We start from the raw sequence: 25,520 nt of genomic DNA, 5'->3' as shown, positions 1-25,520 counted from the left end.
AATATCCAAAGAGGTGGCTTCATCTTCATCAAAGGATCCTACAACAACAAGCAAGGTGTTAGAGAAATTGTTAGTAATAATTCAAAGTTGTTAGTAACAATAAATAATCCAAGACATACCTTCAACAATAATCCGGCGAAAATCTCCTCGCCGTAGGTAAGTCATCTCCACTCTCAATCTCAATATTGTTGTTGTTTTGAATTTTGGCTTTCCTGTAACATAAAAATCACCAGAAACACATATAGCTTGAGTTATTATTGTTGTAAGTAAAAGCAAAAATTCAGCAACAAGCAGCTAGTCTGCAGATTTTTTCAGAAAGAAATCCGGGACAGTAACAATAACAACAATTTTCAACATAAACTCAAAACAGTAGCAGCAACATGTTCACAGGTTCAGAATCAACAATCAGTTACAACAGAAACGCAACAATCATGGCATAGTTTCAGAAGCATAAAGAATCGATACGCACCTCAACGATAAACCGGCGAAATCCTCCTCGCCGCAGGTAATTCGGTTCTCCTTCCACTTTTGATGTCACTGTTATTTGTTCTTTACCTATGAATTTCTCAAAACCGAAAACAGAGAGTATAAACAATTGCTACTATGTCATGACAAGAGGAAAACGAAATTAAGAACACATACCTTGATTTTGCTTCTGATTTCTATTTCCATGGCCGCCGAAAACTTGAAGGTTGTCATCGTTGTTGTTCACAGCGAGCAACTGAGAAAGATGAATGAATTGAAAGAGAAATCTATTACTGAGTTATCATCAAAGAAAAACAAAAGAACACAAATTTGAAGCATACCCGGACTTTTGTTCTTGTTCCATGGCCGCCGAAAAATCGAAGAGCTTCAGTTTTTGTTGTTCAAATCGTGAGTGAAGAGAGACTGAGAGAGCCCATCAATTGCGCGAGAGAGAGAAGAAAAACCAGGTTATTGTTGCTGTTCGTTGAGAATGAACGAAATCGAGAGAGAGGATGAGAAGAATTGTTTTGTGTTCATTCCATTTGTCTGTTTCAGAATTGTGAACGAAGTGAGAGGGAGTTAGAGCGCTGCTGGCCTCTTTCCCTATTGTTTAGGGTTTTCTAAACCATCCTCTTGCTAACTAACAGATGGGCGGATCCGGGTTCCATCTGACCCGACCCGGTCCGGCCCAACCTTCTCTTATTATTATTTGCTTCAGCATTTCATTTGGGCTGCACCCCCAATTTATTTTTCAACACCTCTGGCCCAATTACTTAGTTTTTTCTTACTAACTATTTCTTTAAAAGATTGTTTATAAAAAATACTTAGTATTTTTATTTAATATAGGATTTAATTTTCTTTTCTAATCCTTATTAAAAAATCCCAAAAAATATATTAGATGCATATTTAAGTTTATTTTTCTAATTATTTTCTTCTTTTCATGAAAAAACCACAAAAATATCTTCTTTTAGAATTAATTTGAGTTTGATATTTTTATATTATTGTTGTATAGTTAATCATTTAAATTTTATTTGATTACTGTTACACATCACTCAAATTTTCTAACATCATCCGAGACTTCGAGATTATTTCTCTGTTGTTCTCTATTTTGTCTGTTTGTTTGGTCTTCCATTTGTTGTAGAATTCCATAAACAATTGCTGGATGATCAAAGATTGCTGAAAGCTGTGAGCTTATTCGACGTTTCTTTTCTGCGGGTGTGGATTCTTAATATCTGTTGAGATCCTAATTTATTCCAAGCACATCACTTGAAGATCACGGTAACACCTCAAACTCAGAAATCCAATTTTCTCATTCTTCGAGGTAAGCCTAAAACTCAATCAACTGTTTTCACAACAGTAATCAATTCACTTTCAAATCATCCATTGTTTTTCAAAACAGTGGGGCCTCTCGAATATTAGAGAGTATAAGACCCACTCCTTTTTTCCTTTTTTCTACAGTTTTTCTTTGTACAGAAAACTCTTTCAAAATAATAACTTTCAAACAGTTTTTCAAACCTCGCGTCTGTTAAAAATAATCAACCATGTTTCATAAAAAATACCATGGGCCTCCATGTAGGTATAAGTCCCAAGCCCCTTTTGTACATACCCACTCAAGTACATGAAATTAGGTATTTCATTGTACGCCTTTTGTACATATCTCGATCAGTTGATTTTTAACTTTGAAATACAAACCAAAAATGAAGGTTTTCTTTAAATCTTCCCAAAAATATCATGGGCCTCCATGTAGGTATAAGTCCCAAGCCCTTTTGTAAATACCTGTTTACATAGCTTTGAATAAATTCAAGTGGACTTCTCCCCGAGTGTGAGTCCCGAGCCCTGTGTATACAAATGGATCATGCTTACAGGTATATTTCCTTCATAAACTCCATTATATACACACACCTTGTCATATATATGTGCTTATATATAACTGTTCATATTTGTTCATGTACTTGTTCATATTTGTTCGTACTTGTTCATACTTGTGATTGTGTTATATATGCTTGTTCAACTTAGTACAACACTAGGTTCCCCATAGCCTCCTATTGGGCTTCATGCAAAGAATCTCCCCTAGTTTAGGTTAGGACATAGAGTATGGTTTCCCGGTGAAATCGCTCTAAGAGCTCAAACCAACTATACCATGCCTCCCCTTGGGCTTTGTACAAACGAGTGTCCCTCCCATAGCCTCCTCTTGGGCTTACAATGCAAGGACCCTGGATTGTCCCTCCCATAGCCTCCTCTTGGGCTTACAATGCAAGGACCCTCGGATAGCCTCCTCTTGGGCTTCGTACAAGGACCCACGGGCTTCTTATAAGCATCCCCAATATCCAAATCAAATACCCTAGGAGATTAGACATTTTTCATCTCTATGCTAGGAGTATCTCTTATATATCATCACAAACAATCAATCAATCAAACTTCTTTTTTGCCACAAGGCTGGCTAATCAATCAAACTGTTTTACCACCGTACTGGATGATTAATCAAAGTTTTTGTCACAAGGCTGACTTCATTGAAACTTTTGCCACAAGGCTGGCTGATTAATCAAAGTTTTTGTCACAAGGCTGACTTCATTGAAACTTTTGCCACAAGGCTGGTTAAACAAAAACATCTTTATCATTCTAAGCACCCTAAGTGGCATGGCCCCGGGCTTATAATGAAAAGATTTTCAAACAAAAACAAACAGATGTATGTGATGATATAGATTAGATACATCTAGCATTTAGACGACATTTGTCTATTTTCCTTTGCTTCCACTAGCATAAGTGGGAACTACGATTGCTCTGACTTTCTCAACATCCCTTTGAGAATACGTAGGCACAAGGTCGATCCTTGGCGAGCAAAACAAAACAGAAAAATGGCGACTTCACTGGGGACCATCTTTTTATTGTTTCCAAAGAAAGGGTTATTTCTATTTATTTTGTTTTTATTTTATTCTTGTTACTTGTTTGGTTCTTTGGTTCTGTTACTTGTGTGGTTCTGTTACAAGTGATACATTATGGACAAATCCTAACCCGGATTAAGTACACATAAGAATTAGGTGGAGGGTATAGTCATGTGCAGGCGCACGTGAGAATCCTTCCGCTCAGTGGAGGTTCCTTGTTTTTAATATATGTTTAGCGAGTTAATTGCGAAGACATTGTTGCTTTCATTGAACTGTAGAAGCTGAGAGACCGTAGAACCCCAACCCATCCTGGCCTTATTAGGTTGTGGTGCAGAAACTATTCAGGTGAAGACTTGGATTAGTTGTCATGCGGAGAACCACACTCAGACGAGTTTTTCTTGAGAATATTACTGGCTCATGAGTTTAATTGTGGAAGGCCGGTAATATCCGAAAGAAAAATGTAGACTCTGACGTATCAGTAGAACATGTCATGCAGGTGATTAACTAGAACTATCCCATATTTGGTTCTCTGACCTCATGCTCGTGACGCTGGACCTTTGAACCTGTGTGTACCATGTTTGTGTTACCATGTTTGTGTTGCCATGTTTACAGTACCATGTTTGCGTTACCATGTTCGCTTTACCATGTTTGAATATGTGGCATCCATGCATCCATGCATTCATACATCCATAAAAAAATAAAAAAAAATCTTTTTCCATAAAAACATGATTTTTTCCAAACAATTAGAGAATTTTCTTTGCAAACATTATAGGATTAGGTTATGGAGTGGGTAAAAAGGCATACCAAGAGGTACGGTTTCAAAGAGCCTAATGTGGAAAGACTGAAAGAGTTAGCATCTTTTGTACAAGATCCTTCTGATTTTAGGAAAAGCCATGGAAAGCTTTTGCCTATCTTGAACACTCATGTTGATGAAGGACTTCTCAAAACTCTGGTTCAGTTTTATGATCCCGTCTACCGGTGTTTTACCTTTCCAGACTATCAGTTGGTACCAACCTTGGAAGAATATGCCAATCTTTTGGGTATTCCTGTGTCTGACAAAATACCTTTCAATGGTTTGGAAGCCATTCCTAAGTCACCAGCCATTGCAGCAGGAACCCACTTGAAGAAATCTGAAATAGAGAGTAATTGGACTACCAAAGGAAACCTTCCAGGTTTGCCTTCACAGTTTCTAATAAAGAGAGCCTTTGATTTCATCGAGACTGGTAGCATGATAGCTTTTGAAGCTGTACTAGCCTTGCTCATCTATGGGTTGGTTCTGTTTCCCAATATCGACGACTTTGTTGATATCAATGCCATAAAGGTCTTTTTGAATGGAAATCCTGTTCCGACTCTGCTTGCTGACATGTATTTCTCTGTCCATTATAGGAATCACCAAGGTGGTGGAATTATTGTATGTTGTGCACCTCTGTTGTTTAAATGGATTGTTTCACACTTACCTAAGTCTCCCATTTTCACGGAAAACCGGGAAGGTTTACGTTGGTCTCAAAGACTTATGTCTCTTACTAATAATGATATTCAGTGGTATACCTTGGCTCGCTGCGGTACAGAAACCATTGAAAGTTGTGGAGAATTCGCCAACGTACCCCTCATTGGTACACAAGGAGGAATTAATTAAAATCCGGTCCTAGCCCGACGACAACTCGGGTATGCAAATTCAACTAAACCCATTGGCCCTACAGTGGAAAGCTACTTCTATCAGGAAGGAAATGATCCTCAAGGGTTGAAGACAAAAATGGTGAAAGCCTGGTACGACATCCGATGGAAAGAAAAAGGTGAGATAAAGAGCTGTATTGCTACGAACGCCTATACCTGTTGGGTGAAGAAAAGAGCAAGGGAGTTTCAAATGCCTTATGATTATGAAATACCCATGTTCCCTGTGGTACCTCAACGACCCAACATTCCTGCTATGGAGGAATACCAAGACACTTTGACCAAGATGAGGATAGAAAAAGACGCTTGGAAAGAAAAATTTCGAAAAACTGATGTGGAAAATAGAAAGTTGAAGAAACAAGTGAAAGAACATGAAGAAACTCTCTATTATCAGGATGGATGGCTCATGAACAAAGATGAGAAGATCCGTCGGAAAGATGCCGCAATCAGAAGATACATCAAAGAAAGCAAGAAAAAGCTTGAAGGCTCAACAAGCAACGCTCCAACTCCTGACAATTGGAAGAATGTGGTTGACAAACTGAGAGCTGAAAAGGCCGAGTTGAAAGCTTACTATGGGAAAGAAATCATGAAGCTCAAGCTGCACAACGCATTTGGTTCTTCGTCTGATGAAGATGTTTAGGATTTGTTTAGATTTTCATGTATCATTTGATTCTGTAAGGAGCTACGCTCCAATGTTGTAACATTTCCCATTATTGCAATAAAAAAAAATGAATAAAAGAATTGTTTGTGTTCAAATGTTTGCAAGGAAATAATCTTTAAAATGTTTGGAAAAATCATAAAATTTCTCTTTGCATACATCATTCAGCATATCGAGTCTGTTGTATAGAGTCTCATCTTTTGGATCTTTCTCCAATAGATCGTCAAGCTGTCGCGTCTCAAAGTTTCTCGACCGCGCTCGCAATCAGATCACAGATACAATACTCGTTCAAGCAGAAGAAGAGTAATGGAACACTCTGAACAAGAGAATATTGAGCTTCGTGGTACAGTGACCACTCTTCAGGAAAAGTTGGAAAGTCTCACTACTCTGGTTGACTCTTTAATGGCCGCACAGAATCAGCCGCCGCCACCCAACAGTCAAGCAACAGTAACATCTGAAGTCACTACTCCAGTTTCTACAGTTGCATTCAGCATTCCATCTTTTTCTATGCCAGAAGGTTGGGGCCCGCCTTTCAGCTTTGGTACAGGTTTCCGCCATAATTTCTCTGGGGTTCAAACAGCTACAACTGAAGCGCCTGCTGCACAAGGTTCGGCTTTTATTCCACATTCAGGGGTAACTTTTTCCCAAATCACTATGGCACTTTCTCAACCCACTATGACAGTTCCGACCCCTACGGTTCACACTGTTCCCTACGATGGAAATGAGATTTATCATGATCAAGGTGATAGCACGAATCAGCGTAATCTTGTAGAAGATCTCCAAGAGCAGTTTAACAAGATGCAGCTAGAAGTCAAAGCTATTCGTGGCAAAGATTTGTTTGGAAAGAATGCCCAGGAGCTATGTTTGGTTCCCAGTGTGCAAATACCTGCTAAATTCAAGGTCCCAGACTTTGAGAAGTATAAAGGTAGTTCTTGTCCACAAAGCCATCTTGTGATGTATGCCAGAAAGATGTCTACTTATGCAGATAATCATCAGTTGCTTATCCATTACTTTCAAGACAGTTTGACTGGTGCCGCATTGAAGTGGTACACAAGCTTGGATAGCACTAATATTCGAACATTCAATGACCTAGGTGAGGCCTTTGTCCGACAATACAAGTATAACTCGGATATGGCTCCGGACAGAGATCAGCTTCGATCCATGGCTCAGAAAGACCATGAAGCTTTCAAAGAGTATGCCCAACGATGGAGAGAAACTGCTGCTCAGATTAATCCACCGTTAAAAGAGAAAGAGATGACAAAGATCTTCTTGAATACTCTCAGTCCGTTTTATTATGAACGCATGATTGCTAGTGCTCCAAGTGATTTCACCGAAATGGTAAACATGGGGATGCGTCTAGAAGAAGGAGTCCGAACCGGACGTCTAACTAAAGAAGGTGGATCTTCAAGCGGAACCAAAAAGTTCGGAAGTGGTTTCCCAAAGAAGAAGGAACAAAGTGTTGACATGGTATCCCAAGGGAAGCCAAGAGGAAACGTCAATCGTCGACAACAGATTTCTGCTATTGCGCCAATCGTTAATACAGCGCCAAATCCGGGATTTACCCCGCAGTTTCAACAACAACAGCCTCGACAACAGGCTCAACAACTTAACAACAATCAGAATCGTGTGCAAAGAGCTCCACAGTTTGATCCGATTCCAATGACCTACACAGAGTTGTACCCTGCTTTGATTGAAAAAGGTCTCGTTCAAACTAGAGCACCACCACTAGTACCTGAGAAACTCCCATGGTGGTACAAAGCTGAGGTCTCATGCCCTTATCATCAAGGAGCACCTGGCCATGATCTTGAGCATTGCATAGCTTTGAAATATGAAGTTCAGAGGTTGGTTAGATCTAATCTTCTCTCTTTCAGAAATTTGAACCCTAATGTGCAAGCAAATCCGCTGCCCAATCATGGAGGGCATGTTGTAAACATGGTATATGGATGTCCTGGCCAATACCGAGTCTATAATATCAACTTCTCAAGAGCAGATTTGGTACAAATGCACGCTACTCTTTGTCGGGGGCCGAATTTTCGCCAGCATCAATACGGTTCCTGTAGAATATGTTGTGTGGATCCTCACGGGTGTTCAATTGTGAGAAGAGATCTCCAAGTTTTGCTAGATAATGGTACTATTGAGATCTACAGAAATAGGGATGAAAATGAAGTTAACATGATAGGATGTTATCCGCATGAGCTTTTAGTCTCAGATATCAACTCGGAAATGCCTAAAGTTAACGTCATCGTTCCTCATTTCAACATGCCTGAGCGCATGGAAGTTACTTACAACAAGCCGAAGGTTCCAATTGCTCCTTTGATCATTTTTCTACCTGGACCTGTTCCTTATGACTCTGACAAGGCAGTTCCATACAACTACAATGCAACAATGATAAAAGATGGGCAAGAAGTTCCTTTACCTACTCTTTCATCTGTCGTGAACATCGCTGATGTGAGTCGAGTAACAAGAAGTGGACGTGTGTATACTCCACTACCTCCAAAGCAGCCTGTTGCTCCTGCAACCAGGCAAAATCCTGTTAATACACCAGTGGGGAATCCTGAGGAAACTCCTGTCAGTAATACAAACACTGATGTTGGTCAATCCAGTGGAACCAATGTCAATCCTGACTTTAATGAAATTTTGAAGCTTATCAAAAGAAGTGAATACAAGATTGTGGATCAGCTTATGCAGACTCCTTCAAAGATCTCAATACTTTCATTGCTTTTAAACTCTGAAGCCCACAGGGAAGCTCTGATGAAGGTCTTAGATCAAGCTTTTGTAGATCATGATGTGACTGTTGATCACTTTGATGGGATAATAGCCAACATAACAGCTTGTAACAATTTAAGCTTCTGTGATGAGGAACTCCCCGAGGAGGGCAGAAATCACAATCTTGCTTTGCACATTTCTATGAACTGTCAATCAGACTCTTTGTCCAATGTGTTGGTAGACACCGGATCTTCCTTGAATGTGATGCCAAAGACGACTCTTGCTCGCTTGTCTTACCAAGGAATGCCTATGAAGTTCAGTGGTGTAGTAGTCAAAGCATTTGATGGATCGCGAAAATCTGTTATCGGAGAAGTCAACCTTCCCATGACAATTGGTCCACATACATTTCAAATCACCTTCCAGGTCATGGACATTCAAGCTGCTTATAGCTGTCTGTTAGGACGACCATGGATCCATGAAGCAGGGGCAGTAACTTCTACGCTCCATCAAAAATTAAAATTTGTAACAAATGGAAAATTGGTAACAATAAGTGGAGAACAAGCCTTGATGGTGAGCCATTTATCCAATTTCTCTTTCATCAGTGCTGATGATGTGGAAGGAACTCCATTCCAGGGTCTCTCTTTAGAAGACGAATCTTCCAAGAAGAAAGCATCGATCTCTTCTTACAAAGAGGCAGTGAAAGTAGTGAAAGATGGAACTACCACTGGCTGGGGGCAAGTTGTGATCCCGACCAAGAATGAAACTAGAGCAGGACTCGGATGTTCACCAACATTCTCAAACTGCACCAAGAAGGATGAAACCCTTCGTCCGATCAAAGAAACTTTCATTAGTGGAGGATTCCTTAACCCAATTCCTCAAGAGGTTAATGTCCTTATCGAAGAATGCATCGAAGAGGGTCTACCTGATCCTGAAGAAGAATGGAAATGTTATCTCAATGACTCGGGATACATATCTCAGGAAGAACCATATCCTCTTTCAGAGAAAACAAGTGCTAAAGAAATTCCGCCTATTCCTGCAGAGGTTTGGGACACCTTGGGACAACCAAGTGGAAAATTTGATTATATGGTGAAATACACTGCACCTGAGAGTTACAAGATTGCGATTGAAGATATCCAACCAACTGGATGGGGAGATTCCTTTGAATATAATAGTCAACCAGAAGAGGCTTATCAGCCCTGTCAATTTTCTCAGCAGCCTGAAATTACTAAAGATTTCGGATTTAGTGCATCTGCCAAGGTTTATAATCCTGAAGATGGTTATTATCACATAAATGCCATTTTTGAAGATGAAGGGGAAGATGGTCCCGCAACTGACTCGGAAAGTGTCGCTGACAATGAGTCTCTTCATCCTGAAGACTGGGAAATACATCCTGAAAATTCTGAAGATTGTGACTCGTCTTATGCTCTTCAAGAAGTGGAAGAAGACCATTTCAACTCTACAAAGAACAAGAGTGACAAACCAGGACCTTCAAATCCTGCTCGACCTGCGGTCAATGTCAATACTGAAGATAATTCTGGGGAGAACTTTCCTGAATACATAATACACAGAGGAGTTCGTTGCTACTGGAAAGCTGTCGACGTTCCGAATGTTGTTCGCCGCTCAAAGTAATCATCTCGCTGTTATTTTGACCTCCTGCCTTGCCCAAAGCAGAGAGATGTTTTATAGGGCTTTGCTTTTAAATGTTCCGCCCAAATAACTTTGTGTATAGGGCTTTGTTTTAAAAGTTTCCCTCTTTGTCCTGCCCAAGACAAATGAGTTTGTGTTTAGGGCTTTGTTTCAAAAATGAGTCATAAATAAAGTGTCATTTTGAATTCCCTACGCTATGTGTTTTATTTTTTGCTTTTTTCTGGAAATGGTAATCCTAAAAAACCAAAATAAATAAAAAAAAAAACTTTTTCAAAAAAAAACTGCATACACTCTTGCATTCATAAATTTTCTGAAATAGATATAAATCACATGTGCAGATTTACTATTGATAAACCCATTGAATGCAATAACCCTATGCCCTCTCCCAACTTTGAGTTTCCTGTGTTCGAAGCCGAAGAAGAGGAAGAAGAGGAGATCCCGGATGAGATCTCTCGATTACTTAAGCACGAGGAAAGAGCCATTCTGCCTCACAAAGAGCCTTTAGAAAAGATCAACTTGGGTTCTGAAGAAGACAAAAAAGAAGTGACCATTGGATCGCTGCTTGATGCTGATGTCAAGAGTAAGTTGACAGACCTTCTCAAAGAATATGTTGACGTGTTTGCCTGGTCCTACCAAGACATGCCTGGGTTGGATACCAATATTGTTCAGCATTACTTGCCATTGAAGCCAGAATGTCCGCCAGTTAAGCAGAAATTGCGAAGGACTCACCCTGATATGGCTAACAAGATCAAAGTGGAAGTTCAGAAGCAGCTCGACGCAGGTTTTCTAGTCACCTCAGAGTATCCTCAATGGTTGGCCAACATAGTGCCAGTTCCGAAGAAAGATGGTAAAGTCAGAATGTGTGTTGACTACCGTGACTTGAACAAGGCCAGTCCAAAAGATGACTTTCCATTACCACGTATCGACATACTGGTTGATAACACTGCTAAGTTCAACGTCTTTTCCTTCATGGACGGGTTCTCCGGTTATAATCAGATCAAGATGGCTCCCGAAGACATGGAGAAGACATCTTTCATCACCCCATGGGGTACTTTTTGCTACAAAGTGATGCCGTTTGGATTAAAGAATGCAGGCGCAACTTACCAAAGGGCAATGACTACTCTCTTTCATGACATGATGCATAAAGAAATTGAAGTCTATGTGGACGACATGATAGCCAAATCCAGCACAGAAGAAGAACATATTGAATACCTTTTGAAGTTGTTTCAACGACTAAGGAAATATCAGCTTCGCTTGAATCCTAACAAATGTACTTTTGGGGTTAGATCCGGAAAACTCTTGGGTTTCATTGTCAGCCAAAGAGGTATTGAAGTAGATCCCGACAAAGTCAGAGCTATTCAAGAGATGCCTGCACCAAAGACTGAAAAACAAGTAAGAGGATTTCTCGGACGATTGAACTATATCTCCAGATTTATCTCTCAAATGACTGCTACCTGTGGGCCAATTTTCAAGCTTCTCCGTAAAGATCAAGGGGTTGTATGGACTGAAGATTGCCAGAAAGCGTTCGACAGTATCAAAGAGTACCTGTTAGAACCACCAATATTGATTCCTCCAGTTGAAGGAAGACCACTAATCATGTACCTTACCGTGTTAGAAGAATCCATGGGCTGTATGCTTGGACAGCAAGATGAAACTGGTAAGAAGGAGCATGCCATCTATTACTTGAGTAAGAAATTCACAGACTGTGATCTCGTTACTCCATGCTCGAAAAAACATGTTGTGCTTTGGCTTGGGCTTCAAAACGTCTCCGCCAGTACATGATCAACAATACTACTTGGTTAATCTCCAAAATGGATCCGATCAAGTATGTCTTTGAAAAGCCTGCCTTAACAGGAAGGATTGCCCGATGGCAAATGCTGTTATCTGAGTATGACATTGAGTACCGTGCCCAAAAAGCGGTCAAAGGAAGCATTCTCGCCGATCATTTGGCGCATCAACCAATTAATGAATATCAATCTCTCAAGTTTGACTTTCCTGACGAAGATGTCATGTACTTGAAGATGAAAGATTTTGACGAACCATTACCTGAAGAAGGTCCTGAGCCTGGATCAAGATGGGGCCTAATTTTTGATGGAGCAGTAAACGCTTTTGGCAATGGAATTGGGGCAATCATCATCACTCCCAAGGGTACTCATATCCCGTTCTCCGCCAGACTGCTATTTGATTGTACCAACAACATCGCAGAATATGAAGCTTGTATCATGGGTCTCGAAGAAGCCATTGACTTAAGGATCAAGATCCTAGACATATATGGAGATTCAGCCCTCGTGATCAACCAAATCAAAGACAAATGGGAAACTTTCCACCCTGGCTTGATTCCTTACAGAGATTATGCAAGACGTCTGTTGACTTTCTTCAACAAGGTTGAATTGCATCATATACCTCGAGATCAGAATCGAATGGCAGACGCCTTGGCTACTCTATCTTCCATGTTCAAAGTCAATCATTGGAATGATGTGCCTAAAGTAAGAATCACGCGCCTTGAAAGGCCCGCCTATGTGTTTGCAACTGAAGCAGTCATCGATGATAAACCGTGGTTCCACGACATCAAACGCTTCCTTCAAACTCAAGAGTACCCGCTTGGGGCATCAAACAAAGATAAGAAAACTCTAAGGAGACTTTCTGGCAGTTTCTTCCTGAATGGAGATGTGCTATACAAAAGAAATTTCGACATGGTTTTGCTCAGATGCGTGGACAGACACGAAGCAGACATGTTAATGCATGAAGTGCATGAAGGATCCTTTGGAACTCATTCAAACGGGCATGCAATGTCCAAGAAAATCTTAAGAGCAGGATACTATTGGTTGACAATGGAATCAGACTGTTACAAACATGTGAAGAGATGTCACAAGTGCCAGATCTACGCAGATAAGATCCATGTGCCACCGACTCTACTCAACGTTCTCTCATCTCCATGGCTTTTCTCCATGTGGGGTATCGACATGATTGGAATGATCGAGCCGAAAGCTTCAAACGGTCATCGTTTCATCTTGGTAGCCATTGATTACTTCACCAAATGGGTCGAAGCAGCATCTTATGCCAACGTTACAAGACAAGTGGTTGTGAGGTTTATCAAGAATAACATCATTTGCCGATATGGTATTCCCAGCAAGATCATTACTGACAATGGTTCAAACTTGAACAACAAAATGATGAAAGAATTGTGTGAGGAATTCAAGATTGAGCATCATAACTCTTCTCCTTACAGACCAAAAATGAACGGCGCCGTCGAAGCTGCCAACAAGAACATTAAGAAAATCGTCCAGAAAATGGTCGTCACTTACAAAGACTGGCATGAAATGCTGCCATTTGCTTTACATGGGTACCGTACTTCAGTGCGTACTTCAACAGGGGCAACTCCCTTTTCTCTAGTATACGGCATGGAAGCTGTACTCCCCGTAGAAGTTGAAATCCCATCAATGAGAGTCCTCATGGAGACTAAGTTATCAGAGGCTGAATGGTGTCAAAACAGATACGATCAGTTGAACTTAATCGAAGAAAAACGTATGACTGCTCTATGCCATGGACAGTTATACCAAGAAAGGATGAAACAAGCTTTCAACAAAAAGGTTCGACCTCGTGAATTTCGAGAAGGCGACCTCGTGCTTAAAAAGATCTTGTCTTTTCAACCAGATTCTAGGGGCAAATGGTCTCCTAATTACGAAGGCCCGTATGTTGTCAAAAGAACATTTTCTGGCGGCGCCATGACTCTTGCAACCATGGATGGTGATGAACTCCCACATCCTGTGAATGCTGATGCAGTCAAGAAATACTTTGTCTAAAAAATACAAAAGAACAGCTCGGTAAGTCGAAAACCCGCAAAGGGCGACTTAGGCAAAAATGAGCGTCTCGGTGGACTGAAAACCTGAAAGGGCGGTCCAGGCAAAAATTAGAGACAATAAACAGAAAAAATTCATCCTGGTAGATTGAAAACCTGAAAGGGCAATCTAGGCAAAAATTAGGGATTTATGACAAAGTAACTGCATCAGTCTGTACTTCGTCACCCGAGGAGTCTGTACTTCATCAAAGGATCTTCAATCAAATCATCGCCAATCTGAAGCGACAAGCACAGTTGGAACTCAAAGTTGTTAAGGGAATAGTGGTTATTGATTTCAATGTAGCCTTTTCCGCATAAATTACCATTTCCAACTTTTGTAAATACTCTATGGAATCACGCCTTTAGCTGATTACCATCCTATTAAATAAATTTGAGCCTTGTGCCCATTTGTTTGCAATCTTTAATTTCTTTCAGCTTGCAAAATGACGCTTTAATTGTGTTATTCACTTTTGAAACAAAAAAGAAAAAAATAAGTTTTAAATGAATTTACTTCACTTTTCTTTTTCAAAATAAAAGCGAAATTTTCCTTTGAGTTGTGAACAACGGAAGGAACATCAGCAGTCGTCTCCATAGGATGAACAAAAGGATTCTCCCTGAAAAAATTGTTGAAACAACGGCATTCTTGTCCCAGAAAAGAATTCTTGAAGCAATTATCCCCAGTGAAGAAGCTCTTCTATCCCCATTGAAGAAGGTCTTTTATCCCCAGTGACGAAGATTTTCCATCTCCAGTGAAGAAGTTCTTCCATCTCAATAAGAAAAGATGTTTATCTTCCCCAGAGAAGTTGAAAACATGCAGCACCATTCATCACCTGTGTTATCTACACCGTGTTGAAGAACATTTACCAAGTATCTGGTTGTATTGCGACGTCGGTCCTTCTCCAGTATATACTTCCTTGTCTGTCAGTATCGTCAGCATGCATGCGACATTCATGACATTCATCATTCATACATATTTGCATCATTTATGCATTCTTGCATTTTTTTCAATATCTGTTTTAAAATCACTTGTTTAGGATATATCTATCCCAAAAAAAAAAGAAAAAGAGAAAAAAAGAAAAAAAAAGAGAAAAAAAAGAAAAAGAAAAAAAAACAAAGCAGGTATGGGCGTGTCATCTCTCCAAGTAGGTTGTCACCCATAAGCAGAAATAAAATCTTCTTTCTCCAGTTCCCCACTGAGATCATTCCTCGTGGAAGAAGGTTGCTTTAGTGTCTCCTCTCAAAACAAAGGAGAGAATCCCCAGTTGAGTTCATTCCTCATGGGTACAAAGTCTTATTTGACTATTTCTTTCCAATTCATTCTTGGTTAGAACCTTGTCTTTACCAGAGATTCAAACTCCGATTCCTCAAACAGAGTTGTGAAAAACAGGCAATAAGCAATAGCCTCATCATCAGAGCAGCTTATGTCTCTTTCAAAAATTTCCTCTCTAGGAAATCAATCATGAAGACCATTTGATCAGGGCCTTATTACTGTTCACAAGGCTGAATAACCAGTAATTTCCCTAGCAAAGTCTCCAGAATCATTTTTATCACTCGGCTGATAATTGATCATGTCTTCAGAACCACTATCACGAGGCTGGTAGTCGGTAACTTTTTGTTTTGGTTATATTATTTAACATGTCTATCACAAGGCTGATAGTCGGTAATATTAACCGAACCTTTGAAACTCTTTTTACCTTGTCAAGTCTGTCACCATGCTGATAGTCGGTGATGCAGTTTCATACCTTTCACCTTCGCATTATTAAACAAGTTTATCCCCATGCAGATAGTCGATAATGTCGATAGGTAAGCTTTTCTTACAAAGCTATCATTCCCCAGTGAAGCATACACTTGCTTTCCCGAAAAGACAAAACGGATTCTCTTCCCAAAACGGGTTAAGACATCCTTCCCAATCTCTTTTCCCCAGTGGAGTCAGTTCTTGATATTCCCTCGGTAAAGACATCCTTGCATCATTCGCAATTTTTGTATCTTAGGTCCAAAATTTGCGTCTTCTGATATTTAAGTCTCTTCCACCCTATCAAAACAAAGATTTTCAATCTTCATGTCTCAGGTTGAAGAAACTTAAATAGGGGCATCTGTCATACCCCAATTTTTGACCTAAGATACCACCTCATATCATTGCATATACATCATTTGCATCACTAACAAATTACATAGCTTGTGTTTGTTATTTGTGACTCAGCAGGGTTTAATCAAGAAATCACTCATCAGTACAAGCAACAAATAACAATTAGGGTTTTGTTTTCCCTTCATCTCAAATGAACCATCTTCATCAACAATCAACATTTGGTCCTCAGAGATTCATTTCAACAAGCTCAACAGCTTTGAATCGACTGAATTAGGGTTTTGACTGAAGACAGTATACTCCTGACTTTTGCTCAGGATTTGACCTAATGACTTGGGACATGATATCAAGACCTCAAGTGCATCATTTTGACCTAATCCATTGGCTCATAACATCTCCTACACAAAGATTGATCAGACAAATCCTCAGATCAGGGTTTTGAACTATCAGGGACCAAAATCAGGGATCACATTTGGGAAACCCTAAAAATCCCCAGGAGGTCAATCAAATGTTTCAATCATCCTCAAATAATCCCTATGACAACATCCAATGGAAATTGTGTCTCAATTCAAGATCCATAGTCATCAATTTGCGTTCATTTGAAGTGTGCCATTTTCAATTTGTGCGATTCAAGAGATTAGTTTGGAATTTGTTCAAGGAATCGGCATATGGATTTGTGATTCATGAAAGAAAGGGTTTCACGTGGATTGCTTGGAATTTAGAACAAATTCAAAATTATCCATAAGGATTTCTTCAAGGTTTGCAAAAAAGGAGAAGACATTATCCATTTTGAGTTCATTTTGAAAGAATTGCTTCAAGTATGGTTCTAAAACCATAAATTCAAGAATTAAAAGTTCATTGGTGCAAGAACATTCTTCACATTACTTCAAGGATTTTTCATTCAAGAATATCCAATATTCATGGTTCATACAACTTCATTCAAGGATTTTTAAAGGAAATTCAAACATTCAAAAATGAAGTTCATTCTTTACAAAGTTCCAAATTTCCAAATGAGTTACAAATGGACTTTATCTAAAGTTCAAGAATTGCATCATTTCAAAATTCCATTCAAAGTTCATACAATCTAAAGTTGGAATAAATTGGAATTACAAGAAAAGAAAGAAAATGCAATGCTTTCTTGAATTCTTCAATCTTCAAAGTCTTCATTCTTCAAAATCGAATTTCTTCATGCTTTCATCAAGAATGCTCATGTCACATGGAAAAAGAAACAAGAAGGGTGAGATTAGCAAAAAGTTCAACAAAATATTCAAAAGCCCAAGTCAAAACAAAAAGGGTGTGTATTTAGCAAAAGAAATAATTCAAAAAAAGAAATAATTCAAAAAGGAATCAAAGATATTTCATGTCCACTTGCAAGAGAAAAATCTCATAAAGAATATTCTTATTCTTTTTCTTATCTTGCAATGATTGAATCAAGTTCACCAAATTGCCAAACACATCCTAAGCTTTTCCTATAAATAGGAGTGTTCTCTTCATTGCAAAATCACACCAAAGCTACTATACTACTAGCTTTCTCACTTCTTCCTCTTCTCTTATAGTTTTCATGTTTCTTTGTTAGAAGGAGAAATTCTTCAAATCAAAGAAAAACTACTTGAAAAAATAAGAGTTTCTAGCTACATAGTTCTTGAAGGGGAGTGAAGAAGAAATTCTTCATACCTTGGTGGAGAGTTCCAACTTGAAGTCCATCTTCAAGTCTCCCTAATATCCAAAGAGGTGGCTTCATCTTCATCAAAGGATCCTACAACAACAAGCAAGGTGTTAGAGAAATTGTTAGTAATAATTCAAAGTTGTTAGTAACAATAAATAATCCAAGACATACCTTCAACAATAATCCGGCGAAAATCTCCTCGCCGTAGGTAAGTCATCTCCACTCTCAATCTCAATATTGTTGTTGTTTTGAATTTTGGCTTTCCTGTAACATAAAAATCACCAGAAACACATATAGCTTGAGTTATTATTGTTGTAAGTAAAAGCAAAAATTCAGCAACAAGCAGCTAGTCTGCAGATTTTTTCAGAAAGAAATCCGGGACAGTAACAATAACAACAATTTTCAACATAAACTCAAAACAGTAGCAGCAACATGTTCACAGGTTCAGAATCAACAATCAGTTACAACAAAAACGCAACAATCATGGCATAGTTTCAGAAGCATAAAGAATCGATACGCACCTCAACGATAAACCGGCGAAATCCTCCTCGCCGCAGGTAATTCGGTTCTCCTTCCACTTTTGATGTCACTGTTATTTGTTCTTTACCTATGAATTTCTCAAAACCGAAAACAGAGAGTATAAACAATTGCTACTATGTCATGACAAGAGGAAAACGAAATTAAGAACACATACCTGGATTTTGCTTCTGATTTCTATTTCCATGGCCGCCGAAAACTTGAAGGTTGTCATCGTTGTTGTTCACAGCGAGCAACTGAGAAAGATGAATGAATTGAAAGAGAAATCTATTACTGAGTTATCATCAAAGAAAAACAAAAGAACACAAATTTGAAGCATACCCGGACTTTTGTTCTTGTTCCATGGCCGCCGAAAAATCGAAGAGCTTCAGTTTTTGTTGTTCAAATCGTGAGTGAAGAGAGACTGAGAGAGCCCATCAATTGCGCGAGAGAGAGAAGAAAAACCAGGTTATTGTTGCTGTTCGTTGAGAATGAACGAAATCGAGAGAGAGGATGAGAAGAATTGTTTTGTGTTCTTTCCATTTGTCTGTTTCAGAATTGTGAACGAAGTGAGAGGGAGTTAGAGCGCTGCTGGCCTCTTTCCCTATTGTTTAGGGTTTTCTAAACCATCCTCTTGCTAACTAACAGATGGGCGGATCCGGGTTCCATCTGACCCGACCCGGTCCGTCCCAACCTTCTCTTATTATTATTTGCTTCAGCATTTCATTTGGGCTGCACCCCCAATTTATTTTTCAACACCTCTGGCCCAATTACTTAGTTTTTTCTTACTAACTATTTCTTTAAAAGATTGTTTATAAAAAATACTTAGTATTTTTATTTAATATAGGATTTAATTTTCTTTTCTAATCCTTATTAAAAAATCCCAAAAAATATATTAGATGCATATTTAAGTTTATTTTTCTAATTATTTTCTTCTTTTCATGAAAAAACCACAAAAATATCTTCTTTTAGAATTAATTTGAGTTTGATATTTTTATATTATTGTTGTATAGTTAATCATTTAAATTTTATTTGATTACTGTTACACATCACTCAAATTTTCTAACATCATCCGAGACTTCGAGATTATTTCTCTGTTGTTCTCTATTTTGTCTGTTTGTTTGGTCTTCCATTTGTTGTAGAATTCCATAAACAATTGCTGGATGATCAAAGATTGCTGAAAGCTGTGAGCTTATTCGACGTTTCTTTTCTGCGGGTGTGGATTCTTAATATCTGTTGAGATCCTAATTTATTCCAAGCACATCACTTGAAGATCACGGTAACACCTCAAACTCAGAAATCCAATTTTCTCATTCTTCGAGGTAAGCCTAAAACTCAATCAACTGTTTTCACAACAGTAATCAATTCACTTTCAAATCATCCATTGTTTTTCAAAACAGTGGGGCCTCTCGAATATTAGAGAGTATAAGACCCACTCCTTTTTTCCTTTTTTCTACAGTTTTTCTTTGTACAGAAAACTCTTTCAAAATAATAACTTTCAAACAGTTTTTCAAACCTCGCGTCTGTTAAAAATAATCAACCATGTTTCATAAAAAATACCATGGGCCTCCATGTAGGTATAAGTCCCAAGCCCCTTTTGTACATACCCACTCAAGTACATGAAATTAGGTATTTCATTGTACGCCTTTTGTACATATCTCGATCAGTTGATTTTTAACTTTGAAATACAAACCAAAAATGAAGGTTTTCTTTAAATCTTCCCAAAAATATCATGGGCCTCCATGTAGGTATAAGTCCCAAGCCCTTTTGTAAATACCTGTTTACATAGCTTTGAATAAATTCAAGTGGACTTCTCCCCGAGTGTGAGTCCCGAGCCCTGTGTATACAAATGGATCATGCTTACAGGTATATTTCCTTCATAAACTCCATTATATACACACACCTTGTCATATATATGTGCTTATATATAACTGTTCATATTTGTTCATGTACTTGTTCATATTTGTTCGTACTTGTTCATACTTGTGATTGTGTTATATATGCTTGTTCAACTTAGTACAACACTAGGTTCCCCATAGCCTCCTATTGGGCTTCATGCAAAGAATCTCCCCTAGTTTAGGTTAGGACATAGAGTATGGTTTCCCGGTGAAATCGCTCTAAGAGCTCAAACCAACTATACCATGCCTCCCCTTGGGCTTTGTACAAACGAGTGTCCCTCCCATAGCCTCCTCTTGGGCTTACAATGCAAGGACCCTGGATTGTCCCTCCCATAGCCTCCTCTTGGGCTTACAATGCAAGGACCCTCGGATAGCCTCCTCTTGGGCTTCGTACAAGGACCCACGGGCTTCTTATAAGCATCCCCAATATCCAAATCAAATACCCTAGGAGATTAGACATTTTTCATCTCTATGCTAGGAGTATCTCTTATATATCATCACAAACAATCAATCAATCAAACTTCTTTTTTGCCACAAGGCTGGCTAATCAATCAAACTGTTTTACCACCGTACTGGATGATTAATCAAAGTTTTTGTCACAAGGCTGACTTCATTGAAACTTTTGCCACAAGGCTGGCTGATTAATCAAAGTTTTTGTCACAAGGCTGACTTCATTGAAACTTTTGCCACAAGGCTGGTTAAACAAAAACATCTTTATCATTCTAAGCACCCTAAGTGGCATGGCCCCGGGCTTATAATGAAAAGATTTTCAAACAAAAACAAACAGATGTATGTGATGATATAGATTAGATACATCTAGCATTTAGACGACATTTGTCTATTTTCCTTTGCTTCCACTAGCATAAGTGGGAACTACGATTGCTCTGACTTTCTCAACATCCCTTTGAGAATACGTAGGCACAAGGTCGATCCTTGGCGAGCAAAACAAAACAAAAAACCATTCAAACCTTAGCACCCGTAGACCCGAGCTACAGATGCTCTGATTCCCTCTAAGGGATATGTATGCAGAGGATCGCGATGATCTTTGCGAGCATAATCAAACAAACACCTTAGGTCCCACCAATTTCACAAGAACCTCTCAATAACATGGAATAAAATAATAAAGAACCCTGTAGAGTACTACAGATACGTTAGGTGCTAATACCTTCCCTTCGTATAACCAACCCTCTTACCCAAGATCTCCCCCCACTTTTAGGTTATTGCAGCTTTTTTCCTTTTCCTCCTTTGGAAATAATAAAAAGTTTGGTCGAAACAAAGAAAAATCATTTTTTTGAGCACTCGAGCCCAAAGAAGGCATCAGGTGTCTCATCCACAAAAAAGAGGAACAAAACGATTTTTCGCCCGCGACACATACACGAATTACTACTAGAATAGAGTCTAAAACATGCATGAATAAGGATTATAGAACACATACTCTCAATCCCTTAATCCCTCACATTTACATAAACCCGAAACTATTTTCCCCAAAGTCTCTATCTATGAGACTCACCTGATTAAGCTGGGGAAGAAGCTGCGAAAATTAGAAGAAGATGGTTGAATCAAGGATGCATGCAAGGTTGATGATGAAGTTGGAAATGGGTTCTCTTCTCTTTTCCTTCTTGTTTCACGTTCTCCCTCTTCTAGTCTCCACAAAATTCTGTTTTTGTTCCAAGGACAAGAAATGAACTCAGCCAAACAACCCCTTAAGAAATTTATGTCTAGTGCAATGACTTAAGTGCCCTTCAACTAAACTCCAATTACTAAGGTGCCACTTAGTCACATTCCAACTATCTATACTTTCCACACATATATATATAATCTCTTAAAATAAAATTGGGACATTACATTCTCCCCCCCTTAAATAGAATTCGTCCTCGAATTCGAAAACTTACCAGAACAGGTGAGGATACAACTCCCGCATCTCTGATTCGAGCTCCCAAGTGGCTTCGTCAGGACGCGACTCCTCCCACAACACCTTCACAAGAGGTATCTCTTTGTTTCTCAACGACTTGCTAGCATACTCCAAGATACGACAAGGTTGCGGTTGGAAGGAAAGATCTGGTTCTACTTCAATCGTATCTGGCAGGATAGGATGAAATGAATCCGGCACAAACTTCCGTAACTGAGACACATGGAAAACGTCATGCAGCCCGGATAGTGAAGGAGGCAACGCTAACTGGTATGCGACTTCACCTATCCGTCTCATGATCTGATAAGGTCCTACGTATCTCGGGCTAAGCTTGCGAGTCTTAAACGGTCCTTTCAACCTCAACCTCGGAGTCACCTTCAAGAACACATGATCTCCTACATCAAACTCCAACGGTCTCCTTCGTTTGTCCGCATAACTCTTTTGTCGATCTTGAGCTTGTTTCATCTTATCTCGGATCATCTTAACCTTTTCTGTGGTTTCTTGAATTATCTCCGGTCCAAGGATTCCCTTCTCACCAACTTCAGACCAACACAACGGTGATCGACACTTCCTCCCATACAAGGCTTCATATGGGGCCATACCGATACTCGCATGATAACTGTTGTTATATGCAAATTCTATCAAAGGTAAGTTATCTTTCCAACTTCCACCAATTTCCAAGATACATGCCCTTAGCATATCCTCAATGGTTTGAATAGTCCTTTCTGTTTGTCCATCTGTCTGGGGGTGGTTAGAAGTGCTCAAATTCAGATCTGTACCCATCTCTTGGTGAAAAGCTTTCCAAAATCGGGAAGTGAACTTCGGATCCCTATCTGACACAATGCTAGATGGTACACCATGCAATCTCACAATCTCCACTACAAAAAGCCTCGCAAGGTGAGAAACCTTGTGAGTTGTCTTAACCGGTAAGAAATGCGCGGACTTAGTCAAACGATCCACTATCACCCATATCGAGTCATGCCCACCTAATACACGTGGTAGTCCCACAATGAAGTCCATGGATATACTGTCCCATTTCCAAACAGGAATATCCAATGGTTGCAACATACCACCGGGCCTTTGGTGCTCTATCTTCACTTGTTGACAAATCACGCACTGCTCTACATAATCAGCCACATCTCTCTTCATACCAGGCCACCAAAAATTCCCTTTCAAGTCTTGATACATCTTGGTCGATCCGGGGTGGATGGTGAATTTGCTCTTGTGAGCCTCGTCCAGAATCAACCTCTTTAACTCCGCATCATTTGGCACACACATCCTTCGTCCAAAAAGAATGAATCCATCAGATGTACGAACGAAATCAGGAAGGTTTGCTTTAGCCTGCAATTCTACATCATTCCACTGTGCTTGACGGATCTTTTCCCGCAACTCATTCTCAATACACAAGTTACTTATCAACACACCCGTTGGTGCCCACACAAATTGCAAATCCAGATTTCTGAACTTCTCCATAAGGTCAAACTCTAACATCATCAGTTCTGCAACTTTAATCTCCTTTCTACTCAAGGCATTCGCTACCTTATTAGCTTTACCAGGATGGTACTTCAAATCAAAATCAAAGTCCTTCAAGTACTCCATCCATCTCCTCTGACGCATGTTAAGTTCCTTCTGATCAAAGAGGTACTTCAAACTCTTATGATCGCTAAACATCTCAAAGTGAACTCCATACAAATAATGTCGCCACACCTTGAGTGCGAACACAATTGTAGCGAGTTCGAGGTCATGAGTAGGATAATTCTCTTCATGAGATCTCAACTGTCTAGATGCATAAGCTACAACCTGTCCATCTTGCATCAACACTCCACCCAAACCTTTCTTAGAAGCATCGCAAAACACTTCATAGGATCGGTTTGGATCTGGAATCACCAACACTGGAGCAGTAGTCAATTTCTCCTTGAGTTTCTGAAAACTCTTCTCACATTCCGAATTCCATTCGAATGAAACTTCCTTCCTTGTAAGCCTGGTCAAAGGTAATGCTAGCTTAGAAAAGCCCATAATGAATCTCCGATAGTAACCTGCCAAGCCTAGGAAACTATGGACCTCCGTTGCATTCTTGGGTCGTTCCCAATTTATCACTGCTTCTACCTTTGAAGGGTCTACAGCTACGCCGCCGCCAGATATGACATGTCCAAGAAACTTAACTTCGGACATCCAGAACTCACACTTACTAAACTTCGCAAACAACTGCTTCTCTCTGAGAACCGACAACACAATCCTCAAATGCTCCATGTGCTCTTCGATAGTCCGAGAGTATATCAATATGTCGTCTATAAAGATTACCACGAACTGATCCAAATATGGTTGAAACACCCGGTTCATGTAATCCATAAAGACAGCAGGAGCATTGGTTACCCCGAATGGCATAACCAAGAACTCATAATGACCGTATCTCGTCCTAAAAGCGGTCTTAGATACATCCGAACTCTTAACCCGAATCTGATGATATCCCGACCTGAGGTCAATCTTCGAGAACACACAGGCTCCTTTCAATTGATCTAGAAGGTCATCAATCCGCGGTAGAGGGTACTTGTTCTTTATAGTTACCTTGTTCAGCTGACGATAGTCGATGCACAAACGCATACTACCATCCTTCTTCTTCACTAACAAGACTGGAGCTCCCCATGGAGAAACACTAGGACGAATGAAGTGTTTCGCCAACAACTCTTCTAGCTGACTCTTCAACTCTCTTAGCTCTGCAGGAGACATCCTATAAGGGGCGATCGAAACTGGAGCGGTACCCGGAACAAGATCAATAGAGAATTCAACTTCTCTTTCCGGCGGAAGAGAAGTAACATCCTCAGGAAATACATCGGAAAATTCACACACAACCGGAATCTCCAATACACTCTTCTCATCCTTGGAGTCCGACGTAAGAACCAAAAGGAAAGACTTCTCTTGAGCAAAAAGGTAATTGATCATGTTAACTGTACCTTCAAGAAGATGTTCAATGGCATCGGTTGGTGTAGTCTCCTCAGCAGGAATGAAGATAGCCTTCTCTTTACAGCCGATGTAAACCGAGTTAGCTGACAACCAGTCCATACCAAGTACTACATCGATCTTCTTAAGAGGTAGACAGATGAGATCAATCACGAACCTACGACCATTGAAGGTAATAGAACACTCCTTGCAAATTTCTCGAGCTTCTACTACATCGTCCGTAGCCGAAGAGATAATCATAGGATTAGGAAGAAGACTCGTTTCAAAACCAAGCCTCCGCACACAGGGATAAGAAATAAAAGAATGTGTTGCTCCACAATCAACTAGCACAAACAAAGGTTGGTTATTGACATAACACGTACCAGCAACAAGATTAGTGTTCCCTTGGGCCTTCCTAGCGTCCAAGGTGTAAACACGACCTGGAGTCCTTTCGGGAGCATCTCGCATAGGACAATCCTTCCTAAAATGACCGAACTCTTGACACTTGTAGCATTTCACCGGGGCTGTCCTACAATCTCCATAATGCTTCTTGTTACACTTGCCACACCAAGAAGGTTGAGTAGAGCGATCACCATGAACTTGTTTCCTCATAGCTGGAAAATTGCGGGGTTTCAAATGCTGCC

General features: G+C 39.7%; 1 protein-coding gene across 1 annotated transcript; it reads right to left on the bottom strand.

The window, feature by feature from the left end:
- Positions 1–121: 121 nt before the first annotated feature.
- On the bottom strand, positions 122–25,488 carry LOC131622747 (uncharacterized). The gene is made up of 10 exons (XM_058893790.1): positions 24,769–25,488; positions 23,827–24,396; positions 23,257–23,502; positions 22,315–23,082; positions 21,923–22,152; positions 18,311–18,426; positions 18,138–18,223; positions 643–721; positions 483–555; positions 122–212 (listed from the first exon to the last, which is right to left on the bottom strand). Exons 1-10 carry the CDS (start codon positions 25,486–25,488, stop codon positions 122–124), a joined length of 2,979 nt encoding a protein of 992 aa, XP_058749773.1.
- Between the last annotated feature and the right edge of the window lie 32 nt (positions 25,489–25,520).

This window comes from Vicia villosa, unplaced genomic scaffold (assembly GCF_029867415.1).
Source record: "Vicia villosa cultivar HV-30 ecotype Madison, WI unplaced genomic scaffold, Vvil1.0 ctg.000041F_1_1_5, whole genome shotgun sequence".
NCBI classification, from domain to species: domain Eukaryota; kingdom Viridiplantae; phylum Streptophyta; class Magnoliopsida; order Fabales; family Fabaceae; genus Vicia; species Vicia villosa.
The sequence above is the reverse complement of the archived record's forward strand: the minus strand, read 5'-3'. Positions and strand labels throughout refer to the sequence as shown.

What these genes read in the sequence shown, in the direction of transcription:
- LOC131622747 (XM_058893790.1), bottom strand. Translation starts at nt 25,488, where the DNA reads ATGAGGAAACAAGTTCATGGTGATCGCTCTACTCAACCTTCTTGGTGT. An exon ending in TTGTGTGTGAATTTTCCGAT is followed by an intron (nt 24,397 to 24,768) that starts GTATTTCCTGAG and finishes GGATATCATCAG; the next exon opens with ATTCGGGTTAAGAGTTCGGA. An exon ending in TTCGCCGGTTTATCGTTGAG is followed by an intron (nt 722 to 18,137) that starts GTGCGTATCGAT and finishes CATCTTTCTCAG; the next exon opens with TTGCTCGCTGTGAACAACAA.